The 13,185-nt window shown below is 36.0% G+C and overlaps 1 protein-coding gene across 1 annotated transcript in view; it reads left to right on the top strand.

Annotated features, from left to right (window-relative positions):
- Positions 1 to 12,835, top strand: part of LOC106883634 (uncharacterized) — a 38,750-nt gene extending 25,915 nt beyond the window's left edge. The window contains exons 7-13 of the mRNA XM_014934729.2: positions 375 to 600; positions 3,019 to 3,247; positions 4,960 to 5,050; positions 7,088 to 7,473; positions 7,997 to 8,225; positions 9,259 to 9,550; positions 10,306 to 12,835. Of these exons, the coding sequence (XP_014790215.1) occupies positions 375 to 600; positions 3,019 to 3,247; positions 4,960 to 5,050; positions 7,088 to 7,473; positions 7,997 to 8,225; positions 9,259 to 9,550; positions 10,306 to 10,692 (1,840 nt within the window). The 3' untranslated portion in view covers positions 10,693 to 12,835. The remainder of the gene's footprint in view (positions 1 to 374; positions 601 to 3,018; positions 3,248 to 4,959; positions 5,051 to 7,087; positions 7,474 to 7,996; positions 8,226 to 9,258; positions 9,551 to 10,305) is intronic.
- The last annotated feature ends 350 nt before the right edge of the window (positions 12,836 to 13,185 follow it).

Genomic DNA, 13,185 nt, shown 5'->3' with positions numbered 1-13,185 from the left:
ATATATTAATTTCTACTTTTACTGGTTTGAGTTATTGGACAGGAGCAATGATGGGGCAATGCCTTAAAAGGCTTTAGTTAAACAAATCGATCCCAGTACTATTGTAAATCGTAGATTGTCATGCAACCCTTATTGACCTAAAATATAAACTTAGTCAAACTGGAGGCGACATATTGAACTAAAAATCTTTGAAATATGATGCCCCTAGACAATCGCACTCCAATGTCTGAAGGCAGTAAAAGAATAAAAGAATTTACAGATATTTGCAGTCGTTAACATAGTTTTTTTTTTTTTTATTGTTGTTGCAATAATTATATTTAATGTGGCACAATGATCATTGTTGTAATGACTATTATTGTTACTGTTTGCTTTAGATGGCTGAGCAGTCTTTTGAAGAGATCAGTATATTCATTAAAAGTTAAAACTCATGCTGGAAATCGTAATTTAGTCAACAAATCTGAACTATATTCTACATTGCGAAGACAGATTTCAACATTAGAAAAAAAATCTATCGCTTTTATTAATGAGATGCGAAGTCAAATACAACAGGAGCTGGCCATAATCAAATCTGAATTTATTTCGTATCTGAAAAGTGAAGCGGTAACAAGACTTCTTTTCTAATTTCTGATTAAAGTACTAAGTCTATGTATAAAAGCATGTATTTTCAGGTTTCTCATTAGAATCAACAACAATAAAACTTCCTACATTATTACCTCTGCCTTAACGAAGGTGGAGGTGTTGCTTTCAGTCATGTTTGTTTGTCAATGGACAAGATATCTCAGGAACTACTGGATGGATTCAGATGGAGCTTTCAGGGATGTTTGGCCTCATGACTAGCGCAAACTGATTAGATTTTGGGATTAATCCAGTACCGGACAAGGATTCTGGGTTATTTTTCCTGTTCTTTTACTTAACTTTTGAGAGCAGTCGGGTTCATTTTTAGTATTCTCGTTTGTGAGAGCAGTCGAGTTTATTTCAGATATTCTCATTTTAAAAATCGTTTCTAGCTAATCGTTGAGAGGACGTTGGTGTTGCCTTGGTGGAGGTTTGCACTCTCTGGGTGCTCTTGTTTCTTTTGATATGAAGAAACTAGTACTAATATTCTCAAAAATGCAAGGCAGCAAGCAAGCAGAATAGTTAGCACACCGGGCAAAATGCTTAGAGGTATTTCGTCTGTCTTCATGTTCTGAGTTCAAATTCCACCGAGGTTGACTTTGCCATTCATCCCCTCGGGGTCAATAAAGTAAGTAACAGCTGAAATTTGGAATCGATGTAATCAACTAGACCCCACCCCCAAATTTGCTGGCCTTGTGCCAAAATTTGAAATCAGTATTCTCAAAATTTAAGCAAGTTGATTTTGATTGGTTTAAAACCATGAGGCAACATTTGAAACTACTTGCTAGCACATAGCACTTTCATATTCTTTATGCTTAAATGTGGGCCTAGGTTTATAAGGGAGTTGTTTCATTTAACATCACCAGCTGGCCCATGTGTCCCTTCAAAGAGTTCACTCTGTTGCAAACATTCAGGTCAGGTCTATTTCTACTAATTTCGTGGGAAAATATGGAATTAAACAAAAAAAAAAAAAAAAAAAAAAAAAAAAAAACAGACAATTATCACACAACTCTAGATCAGTGGTTCCCAAAGTGGGTAGTACTGCCCACTTGGAAGCAGTGGAAAGATCTAGGCGGCATTGAAGAAAAGTGGTATGATAAAAGTGGGGTGGCCAAAATGGGGTGATAGATGTTAGAAAATATATCAGTAGGTAAATTAGGTTTAAGTTTTATTTGTGAACTCCAGTTGTTTTGAATTTGCTGCAAAAATGGTCTATATATGTGGTAAGGAGGGTGAGGGGGTGCTAGGAATGTGTCCTGGGTGCCAAGGGGGCAGGAGCATGAAAAAGTTTGGGAACTACTGCTCTAGGTAGATTTCAACCACAATAAAGTGTTATGGTTTACAAAAGCTACTGGTGCAATGATTCTAATATCCATAGACAACAGAAAGCAGATAAGTCGATCTTGGAATTAATTGAAACCAGTATAAGCTAGTAATGATACTACCTGGTATTATCATTCAACTCACAGACTCACCCATCATTGTATAAAGTGACACAAATAGAGTACAGTTCAGTTTCAATGATACATTTCAATCAACTCGGGATAAGATCTATGAGTTGAACAGAATCCCAACTGAATAAACAATCTATTATCTCGTAGTGATAAGAGACCAAATCTTTTTTTTAGTTTTATTACATGGCTTGATCCTAGATATATAATTTCTGATAGTGATAAATACACAGCTCTCTGTTACATATATTGTTAATCCATTCACATGACAAAAAAGCTTGCTTACTAATATTGTATCTAAACCAGTTTTTTCAAAGTTTAAAACTAATCCTTTCTTTGCCAGTTGATTCCACAAACACAGTTGGTAATACAATATTAAATCAATGAACTGCTTAATTGCTACATGGTGGAAGAGCTGCATTAGCCATCTTACTTCACACAAAAGTTGTTACAATCACTTTTAATATACTTCAAAAGGCACAAAAATATTTGTCGACCCACTGCAACCTGTTCACTGACGCTGATGTCAGATCAAGCCAACACATAGTTTCAGATCAAGTTACTTGCCACACAAGTATAAACACCAACATATTGTTTCGTCCTTGTTTGTCATTGACTAATAAATTATACATCAATCTGAAGACAAAGTTTAAATCTGGAAAATATTCTCATCAGAAATACTTGATTATGAATATCAAGAGCATTATAAGAATGCTGAGTTGTTAGAATTGTATTTCCAAGATTTGCATTCCTCAAAAACTTTGTTGTGATTTTGAATATGCTATTTAGTAGAAAATTCTTCCACTCAATATAATTTGCACAAATACACTCAATAAAATGAATTGCTTTTTTAACCTCGGAACAAGTCCTTTTTTTTTTTTGTAACTCTTTAAAACTTTATAATTTTCCAAATATATTTTAGCTAACATAAAATTCATCCTTCTGTGTCCAGGTAAAAACAGAACTTACTAAATGGAGTTCATCTACTACTTTATCTTCTACTGCAAGCCATTGGCGGGAACTTGGTCAGCAAACTATTGATTTGGTTGGTGCTAAAATCATGAGTTTGATCAATGACTGGGAAATCGAACAAAACATTGTAAACAGCTTAAACACTCGTATGGTGGAAAAATTCAAGGATCGTTTTGACGATTTGGAAATGCAGATATATAATGTTGAAAGTAAGGCTTTCAAAATTTTATTATTCCCTCTATCTCTCTACCTTTTTCTTTCCCTCTATCTCTCTCAACACACACACACACACACACACACAAGAAAGTAAATTTCGAATGCAGTAAAGAACAACAGAGAAAATTAGGTATTTACCTAATGGGAAAAAAAGTAGCCAGGTGGTGGCTATGGGAATTGAACCTGTACCCCTTAGATACCAGCTGAGTGTTCTACCATTATGCTAAATGGCCCCTGACATAAAAAAAAATGCTCTTAATTTTAATGCTAAATTATAGCTTTTCGAATGTGACAACATCTTATAAACAAACTTTGAAAGTGTCAAATGTAGTTGGTACCTTACAGTAAATTTGGGTGCAATAAAACTAAGAATAGCAGAGAAAGAGATTGGATATTTACCCTTACACTCCGAAATTTAGTTGTGATAAATAACTGTATAAGAACTTTTTCTAAGGCTTAGTAATATATAAGTTTTTGTTACAGAATTTCTTATTCACAATATGTTGTGAATGAAAGATGTAAACATTGACCTGTTTACTTAATGAAAAACCATCAAAAACACAGATATGCAAACTAAATTATTCACAGCAGCACTGGCTTAATTGTCTAAAATTCTATTTGGGATTATTTACTCATATACCTTATGTATGTATTGTAAACATTCGTGTGAGGGCGTGTGGCTTAGTGGTTAGGGCATTCGGCTCACGATCGTGAGTTTGATTCCCGGCGGCGCGTTGTGCCCTTGAGCAAGATACTTTATTTCATGTTGCTCCAGTCTACTCAGATGGCAAAAATGAGTAGTACCTGTATTTCAAAGGGCCAGCCTTGTCATACTCTGTGTCACACTGAGTCTCCCTGAGAAATACGTTGGGGGTACACGTGTCTGTGAATTGCTCAGTCACTTGCATGCTAATTTCACGAGCAGGCATATTGAGGTTGATCTAATCGACTAGGCCCCTCCTTAAAAAATTTGGGGCCTTGTGCCTAGAGTAGAAAAGAATATTCTGATAGCATATTCTTGAAAATAAGATATAATAATCTCAAGACCAAGTAGAGCTACATTCCCAATCGATGCTAATATCATTTTCTGAGTTACATATCAATGTAAACATGTCTGTTGGTATGCAATTTTATTTGTTTGGTCTGAAGAAAGAAGCTGGGCCCATAGCCATCCCAGTCTATCAGGGACAAGTGAAATCAACACAATGTTCCTCTTGAATAAACGCAAGTTGATGGTAAGAAAAAGACATAGACATGGAGGTAATTCCAGAGGTGGAGGTAATTCCAGAGGTGGAGGAACTGTTCCGGTGAAGGGAGGACTGGACATATTGTGCAGTGGATGCAATATGAGTTTAGTGAGGAACAGAAATGAGTGAATTGGGGGTGCCTGCAACACAAAGCCAACTAGCTTCTGAATGAGGAAAAACAGAAAATACAGTGAGTATGTAGGCCAGAAACTGGAGTTTGGCATGCAATGTATTCTACAATAGTTCAAAAGCCATGTGGAATATTAGCACACAGTAATAATTTGTAGGGATGGGTATTTGCTTCTTGAGAAGTTCCTCCTAACTCTGTAGATCTTGTGAGATCCTAATTTATTCGACGTCTTTATCTTTATTTTTGTTGTTTAATAAGTGACTTCTGAATGATTATAGGACACTCAGAGGGAAGATATCAATACCAAGCTTCATTTTTTTCCCCACAGGTACATTAGCTGGAGACAAAGAGGCGAGGAAGTTGCAGCAGTCTTTGAAGAAACCTTTCAAGCCAAAAGGAATCACTAATATATTTCAAAGGTAAATGACATTCATTGCTAAAAAAATAACTGGGAGTGTATTTGTATAAGTGGGGCACCTTGGATAAATATCTTCTATTATTGCACCAGCTTGACCAAAGCCTTGTGAGGGATTTGGCATATATATACGACATGTGTATCAGTGGTGTGCCTTGACTTCTTAGGCGGGTCGTCAGATTATCACTGGGCTAATGGTCCCCAGCCAAGTATTTTTTTCCATGCTGGAGAACAGCTGATATCAAATGGTGGGGGGGGGGGCAAATCAGGAGAATAAGGAGGGTGATCAAACAGTTCAAAGCTACAGTCACACACAGCATCCATTGAGACCAACGACGACATGTCGTGAACACAATCAATGTCTTCCTCGGTGGTGACAGTTTCAGGGCATCGAGATCTCGGGTCATCTTCAAGACTCTCTTCTCCGCCCAAATTCAGCTGCCCGCTTTTGCACTGTTTATAAAACTGGATCGTCATTGCCCAATGCAGCAAGCATATCAGCATAAATGTATTTGGGAGTTAAACCCTTTTTCTGCAGGAACTTGTTAACACCACAATACCAAATTTTGTAGATTTTCAGTTACAAGTCTTCTTTGAATGGTCAAATATCAGTTTACCTGCAAAGAAAGAATGCAGTTATTAATAAGAAGAACTGAATCTAATGCATGCAGGATTTCACAGTTCTAGCATCACTCCTTCATAGTCAGCCTATGATTTTTTCATCAAACCCTTATACATGTTACAATTTGATGTCAGAAATGCAATTCACGAGAAGCCAGTGATTTGCATTCTTCCCCCCCCCCCTCTTGCACAGTACCTAGGGATAAAACACAGTACCCATACCGTTTTGTACGTGTAACTGGACCATAGTATGATTCTATGATGTAAACAATATTGTCAATGGCGCAAAATGCTAAATTGAACATCAACCATTAGTATAGAATCCCACAGACTTATACGTTGACATGGATTGTCTAAGGAAAGAGAGATATAAATTCTACATGCTTACATAGGAGGAAAGAAATCCTGGTGCAATGGTTTTTATTTTTATTTCCCCAGTATTTATCCTTAAGTCTGGTACTTATTATATCAGTCTACTTTGCTGATCTGCTGAGTTATGAAGACTTAAACAAACCAACACCGTGTGTCAAATGATAGTGGGGACAAGCACAAACACAAAGACACACATATATACGACAGGCTTCCACACAGTTTCTAGAGAAACCACTCACAAGGTATTGGTTGGCTAGAAGCTATAATAGGTGCCACGAAGTGAGTAAGAGTCCAAAACCACTTGGTTGCTAAGCGAGCTTCTTAACCATAAATCCATGCTTGCATCTATGTATAGCCATGTTTGCATTTTAGTGATGTCAGCAAAAGAAAAAATCGTTACAATCAGATGTGAAAATCAGGTTATAGAATTGCTTAGCCAAGAACTTACCTTTTGCTCTATGGTGCCTGTCACTGTTTTATAATAATGGTTCATTTTAAATAGTTACAAAGAAAAATACATCTTTCTGGGCTTGGGAGTAAAAGTTGCAACATTCATAACGTCATAAACGTCTTAAACATCACAAAATTCTTATTTCTCCAATCCTCTAAAATAGAGGTTTTTGAGTTTGCTTGAAAAGTATTTAATATTCATCAGATATATTTCACTTAAAAATACTTATAGTACACTGCTAATTAATTTAATTTAAGTTTGATGTAACTCTTCACACACCAGCCATTGTGCCTTTTGCTATTCTAATATAAGAGCAACCAATTGTTAGTGGCCAAGAGAGATGGCTCAGTATACATAACTGATGAAACATAATAATACAGAAATACATGTTTTCTATGGTCCAGTGATATCATTGATGGTCAAGAAGTGTTGTCTATGAGGACAACTTGCGCAGTGCATTGTCTTTCAATGTCCAGATGTACACGAACATGTTAAATATGACTGTGCTTAACAGTATAATTTATTTACTGTTTCTTATGTCTTCTATGAATTTTTCACCTATTTTCTATTTTCTCTTTCTTTTTTTTCTTACAAAAGAGGGGGTGAGCACAACTCTCAAGCTTACACTGCCATTATTGGATTTAATATCAGTTCCTTAGGGCATGTGTCTCTTGAGAAAAAAGATATAAAAAAAAAATTAAAGTCAATATTAGGTTCATCAAAACCTAAAACCAAAGAACTATTACAAGACGTTTCTAAATATTATGTCATTAGTATTGTGGAACATGAGAAGCTACAAAATACACTGGCCAAGTTTTTCAACAAAGTCTTTAGAGATATTGACATGCTTGGTTCCAGACTCCCTGAATTCCTCAAAGCTGATCAGGCTTTATTGGATAATATAGAACGAGAATTTATGAAGAATGAACAGAACTTTTCAGAACGGTTGCCAGACTTCATCACAGAATGTAACAGACTCCAAGGTTAGTATGTAAAGAGTGTGTGTGTGTGTGTGTGTGTGTGTGTGTGTGTGCAGGGCCAGATTAAGACCCATAGGGGCCCTAAGCCCTTAAAAGATTTTAGTGCCCCCATATACAGGGTGTCCACAAACTCTGGGTACATGGGGATTAACACATACTTTAAGAAATTATCATTTCTTATATTTAATTGTTTATGTTATGATTTTATTTACTCCATGTACCCACATGGGGATTAACACATACTTTAAGAAATTATTATTTCTTATATTTAATTGTTTATGTTATGATTTCATTTACTCCATGTACCCACATGGGGATTAACGCATACTTTAAGAAATTATTATTCCTTATATTTAATTGTTTATGTTATGATTTTATTTACTCCTCGTAATAAATGAAGATGTATTTTCAGGGGGTGGGGGTTTCACAGGTTTTCTCAATTTCTCCCTTCAACTAGGTGAAAATTCGACACTACTCCCAACAAATATTTTTAAATACATCCCTTTTTATTTATTGTTTTATTTAGGAAGCCTCGACATGTTCTACGTGAAAGAATTATTTGTTCCTGATATTGACCTAAAGCAAATTGAAATGATGCCTGGTGAACCACCACTTGGAACGGGAAGTTTTGCAACTGTGTATTTCTGTCAGCTAAGAATAAATAATACTGCCAAAAAAGCTGCAGTGAAAGCATGGTCTGAGAGGCTGAGTACTGCTAATGTATCTGATACGCTTCTAGAAGACAGTATCCTCAGGTACGCCCAGAAAATCTGCTGTTTTATCAAAGCATTCATATGCATTTCATTTGTGTAGCAGGTTGGTGGGGTTGGGGGTTACCTGTTGAGTCTTGTGAAAAAAAGTATAGCTGATGAGCATTGCAGGCCCTCTGAGACGAATGAGTTTGAAGCTGTTCATATTCCAAGAGACAGAGATAAGCTATACAAAAACTTCAATTTAAAAAATTTTTTTTTTTAAGAAGTTGTGATTGTTCCAATCGCATATTTTTGAGATTGTTACAACCTAGCAATGCAATTTTTTATGTAACTTCAGATGAGTTACATATTTAAAAAGTAGACTTTAAAGAATGATGATGAGGATGATGATGATGATGATGATGATGGCAACAGTGATGATAATAACGACAAGGAGGAGGTGGAGGAATGCAATGATACATGACAAGGTCAATTGCGACAGAATTTGAACTCTAATTAGTAGCTAAAAATAATAATTGCTTACTCAACCCACCTCTGTATTTTTAGCAGTGTACAGTATAGGCTCAAGCATCTTCTCACATTGACTAGTCATCAGTAAATCCATACTATTAGTTATATTATAAGTGAGACCTGCATAATACACACCATCCTCTGGATTTTATTCCCGCACGTATTCTTTTCCCTTTACAAAAGAAGCCCAAGCGTTTTCATATCCTACATTTTCCTTCCCTCAGAAAGAGGGTATAAAATAAGATTGTGACTCTAGTGTATTGTCTAAGTGACACTACTGCTTCATTTTGCAGGCTACATTTGGCACTACTTAAATACAAAGGTCCTGCTTAAATACAGTGGTCTCGGTTCATCTACGTAATGATATAAAGGGGAAGGTTAGTTTTTAGGGTCACAGTTACGGTTAGGGTGTCATTACACAGTCACAGTGTACATTTAAAGTGTTTTGTATGTAACGCCTGTATTTAAGTAGTACCCTACATTTTCAATAAATGAAGTTTATTTGGAATATAAGAATATATTTATGGTTCCAATGTTTCTAAATATATCTCAAATCTTTTTGCAGAGAAATCAAACACAAAAATATTATTCATTATTATGGTTCTAACTATCGCAAACTTCAAGATGGTTCGTTGCAGTGGTTGATGATTTTAGAATATTGTCATACAACTCTAAAAAGTATCTTCGTAAGAGACGATGATAAATACCAAGTGAATCCAGGGAAATATTCAATTCCAGAGAAGCAGAAAAAAGTGATGAAACATCTTTGCCATTACGTTCAACAACTGTGTGAAGCAATTGCATACTTACACCACAAAAACTTGGTCCATCGTGATCTGAAAATGGAAAACATTTTAGTAAGTTCTCTTTTATTTTAATATATTTATATTCTTTTTTAAGGATCATTTCTAGAAGCTAGGGTTTCAGAGTAAAATCTGTTTTTAGGATATCGCACAAAAAGAGGATGTTCAATAAACAGAGTAGCTATTAGGCGCAGGAGTGGCTGTGTGGTAAGTAGCTTGCTTACCAACCACATGGTTCCAGGTTCAATCCCACTGCATGGCACTTTGGGCAAGTGTCTTCTACTATAGCCTCAGGCCAACCAAAGCCTTGTGAGTGGATTTGGTAGACGGAAACTGAAAGAAGACCGTCGTATATATGTATATGTATATATATATATATATGTGTGTGTGTGTGTGTGTGTGTTTGTGTGTCTGTGTTTGTCCCCCCAACATCGCTTGACAACCGATGCTGGTGTGTTTACATCCCCGTAACTTATCGGTTCGGCAAAAGAGATCGATAGAATAAGTACTATGCTTACAAAGAATAAGTCCTGGGGTCGATTTGCTCGACTAAAGGCGGTGCTCCAGCATGGCCACAGTCAAATGACTGAAACAAGTAAAAGAGTAAAGAGTAAAGAGCTCTGTATATTTGGTTAATTAATTGATCAACAGATGGATCAATTAAGCATGCAAACTTGAATGTGCAATGGATATAATTTACTGGACTGTTTGAAACATGTATCAGCATAATATTATTGCTGTAAAGGAATCTTACCTTTTTTTTGTCTTTACTACATATATATACATATGTTCTTTCTCACAATTTTTAGGTAACAGAAGAAAACATCATAAAGCTTATTGATGTTGGTCTTTCTAAACTCGAACGTGATATTGCTGGATCAATTGCAGGAAGTCCTTGTTTTATGGCCCCAGAAATCTTTGAAAGGAAATTCATCTATGGTAAAAAAGCCGACATCTATAGTTTGTCTATTATACTATGGGAAATGTGGTACGGAATGGATGTGGTTACATATATAAAGCCACTTATCCAGAAAGGAATCGAAGAATCTGTAAAGAGTGGACTTCGACCATCTTTCCAATTGGCCGAAAAACCTCCAGACGATTACAAAACTTTGGTGCAGAAATGCTGGAACGCAGACCCTAAAATGCGACCCAGTATTGAAGAATGTGCTGCTTTTTTTAAAAAATGGCCCTGAAATTATGTTCTCCTTCATTTCACATATAACTGCCATCATTATCATCATCAGCATCATTACCATCATTATCATCATCTAGGAGAACCGTTAGAGCATCAGACAAAATATATAGTAGTATTTTGTCACAGATCTTTAAATTTTGAATTCAAATCCTGACGAGATCAGCTTTGCCTCTCATTCTTTCAGGATCAATAAAATAAAATACCACCCAAATACTGGGCTTGACTGAATTGAGGAAAAAACCCCATCCTTAAAAATTGCTGGCCTTGTGCTAAAATTTGAAAATTATTATTGTTATTATTATTATTATTAGTAGTAGTAGTAGTAGTAGTAGTAGTAGTAGTAGTAGTAGTAGTAGTAGATATAATATCATTATTATATTATTGTTGGAGTTCAAATTCCGCCAAGGTTGACCTTACCTTTCATCCTTTCGAGATCGATAAAATAAGTACCAGTTGACTACTGGGGGTCAATGAAATTGACTTACCTCCTCCCCTCGAAATTGTTGGCCTTGTGCCAAAATTTAAAGCCATTCTTCTTCTTATTATTATTATTATTATTATTATTATCATTATCGTTAAGGCAGTGAGCTGGCAGAATGGTAAGTCCGCTGGACGAAAAGCTTAGCAGCATTTCACCTGTTGCTACGTTCTGAGTTCAAATTCTGCCAATATCAACTTTGCCTTTCATCCTTTCGGGGTCAATAATTTAATTACCAGTGAAACACTGGAGTCAATGTAATCGACTAGTCCCCTCTCCCCAAATTTCAGGCCTTGTGCCTTTAGTCAAAAGGATTATTATTATTATTATTATTATTATTATTACTATTATGGCAGTGAGCTGACAGAACTGTTAGTACATCGAACAAAATTCTTAGCAGCATTTCTTCTGTCTCTTTGCATTCTGAGTTCAAATTCCATTAAGGACGATTTTGCTTTTCATTCTTTCAGGGTTGATTAAAATAAGTACCTGCTGAACACTGGGGTTGATGTAATCAACTTACCTCTTCTCCCAAAACTCCAGGCCATATGCCTATAGCAGAAAGGGTTATTATTATCATTATTAATTAGTTGTCTTTCTGTAATTAATTAGGTGTCTTTCAATGTACTACCATGTGCAGCACCGTGTGCCTTGGGTATAGACAAGTGATTTGTTTTGCAATTTTTCTTTTATTGAATTGAAACTACTCTGTAATATGTGTGCAGTGCCAAACAGTGCTATTTTCTGTGTTATCCCTTTTTTATGTCTTAGACATTTTTCTAAAGTGTGCTTAACTAAAGTGTGCTTAACTAAAGTGTGAATTGAGAGAGGTTTGGCTGCTATTTCTTGCAGATCTAGCAACCATCTAAACCAGTGGTTCTCAACTAGGGTCCGTACATATGACCTTTGGGATCGATATAAGATTTTTTTTGCATGTGCAATAAATTGGTCATACTTTTTTACAATACACAAAATGCTTTAACAATCTTTTTTTTATACATTTCCTAATAATATTTAATTATAAAAATATAGCAAGATTTTTAAACATTGTATGGCTATGAGGATCCACCTGAGGAAAATAGGATCACCTGGGTCCATTAGTAAAAAATGGTAGCAAACCAATGATCTAAATACTCCCTCACTGGCTTGTTGTCCTTGTGTATTTTATAAAGGTAGATTTCTGACCCAAACTCAATAACCCTCTTGAGAAAAAATGCACCACACAGGCCCTGGATGCCAACGAAATTTTTATCAATTTAAATTTCACTTTGACCGTTGTTTCAGTTCAACACTAATGATAACACACAAGACTTTGATGTTTGGGGTGGTGGTCCTCTACTCCATCAAGTTTTGAGGCTCTGGAAAACATATATCTTATGGTTTGGGGGGATTGTTTTATTTTCATATGGTTTTCACTAAATTTTAACGCTAATACTGATATTAAAAAAAAAATGAAAAAAAAAAAATAAGAGATATTTCATATATTTTTGGAAATGATTAATAAACAAAGTCCCGGTCTGATTTATATGATTTTTGTGGGAGTGTGTTGCAATACAGGTAAGATTTAATATCTAAGTGGGTGCTAATCTGTCTATAAACGGAAAATGATTCGATGATATCCAAAGTGTTTTATAAATGAATAAAATATTTATTCTTACGAAAATATTGGTTTCTTTTATTTCTTTTGATTAGATGTTGCATTTATATGTGGTTCATCATTTATGTGTTTCCAAATGAGGTTTTTCGAGCGAGATCGTTGCCAGTGCCCCTGGACTGGCTCGTGCTGGTGACACATGAAATTTCTTCGAGCGAGATCGTTGCCGGTGCCCCTGAACTGGCTCTTGTGTGGGGTTCTGGGATTTTTCGAGCGGGATCGTTGCTGGTGCCCCTGGGCTGGCTCTTGTGCGGGTGACACATGAGGTTTCTCGAGCGAGATGAGCGTGGCCTTTGCCAGTACCGCCTGACTGGCCTTCGTGCGGGTGACACGTAAAAGCACCCACTACACTCTCTGAG

This window comes from Octopus bimaculoides, chromosome 9 (assembly GCF_001194135.2).
Source record: "Octopus bimaculoides isolate UCB-OBI-ISO-001 chromosome 9, ASM119413v2, whole genome shotgun sequence".
In the NCBI taxonomy this organism is placed as follows: domain Eukaryota; kingdom Metazoa; phylum Mollusca; class Cephalopoda; order Octopoda; family Octopodidae; genus Octopus; species Octopus bimaculoides.
Note: the sequence above shows the minus strand (reverse complement) of the source record. Positions and strands in the feature narration are given on the sequence as shown.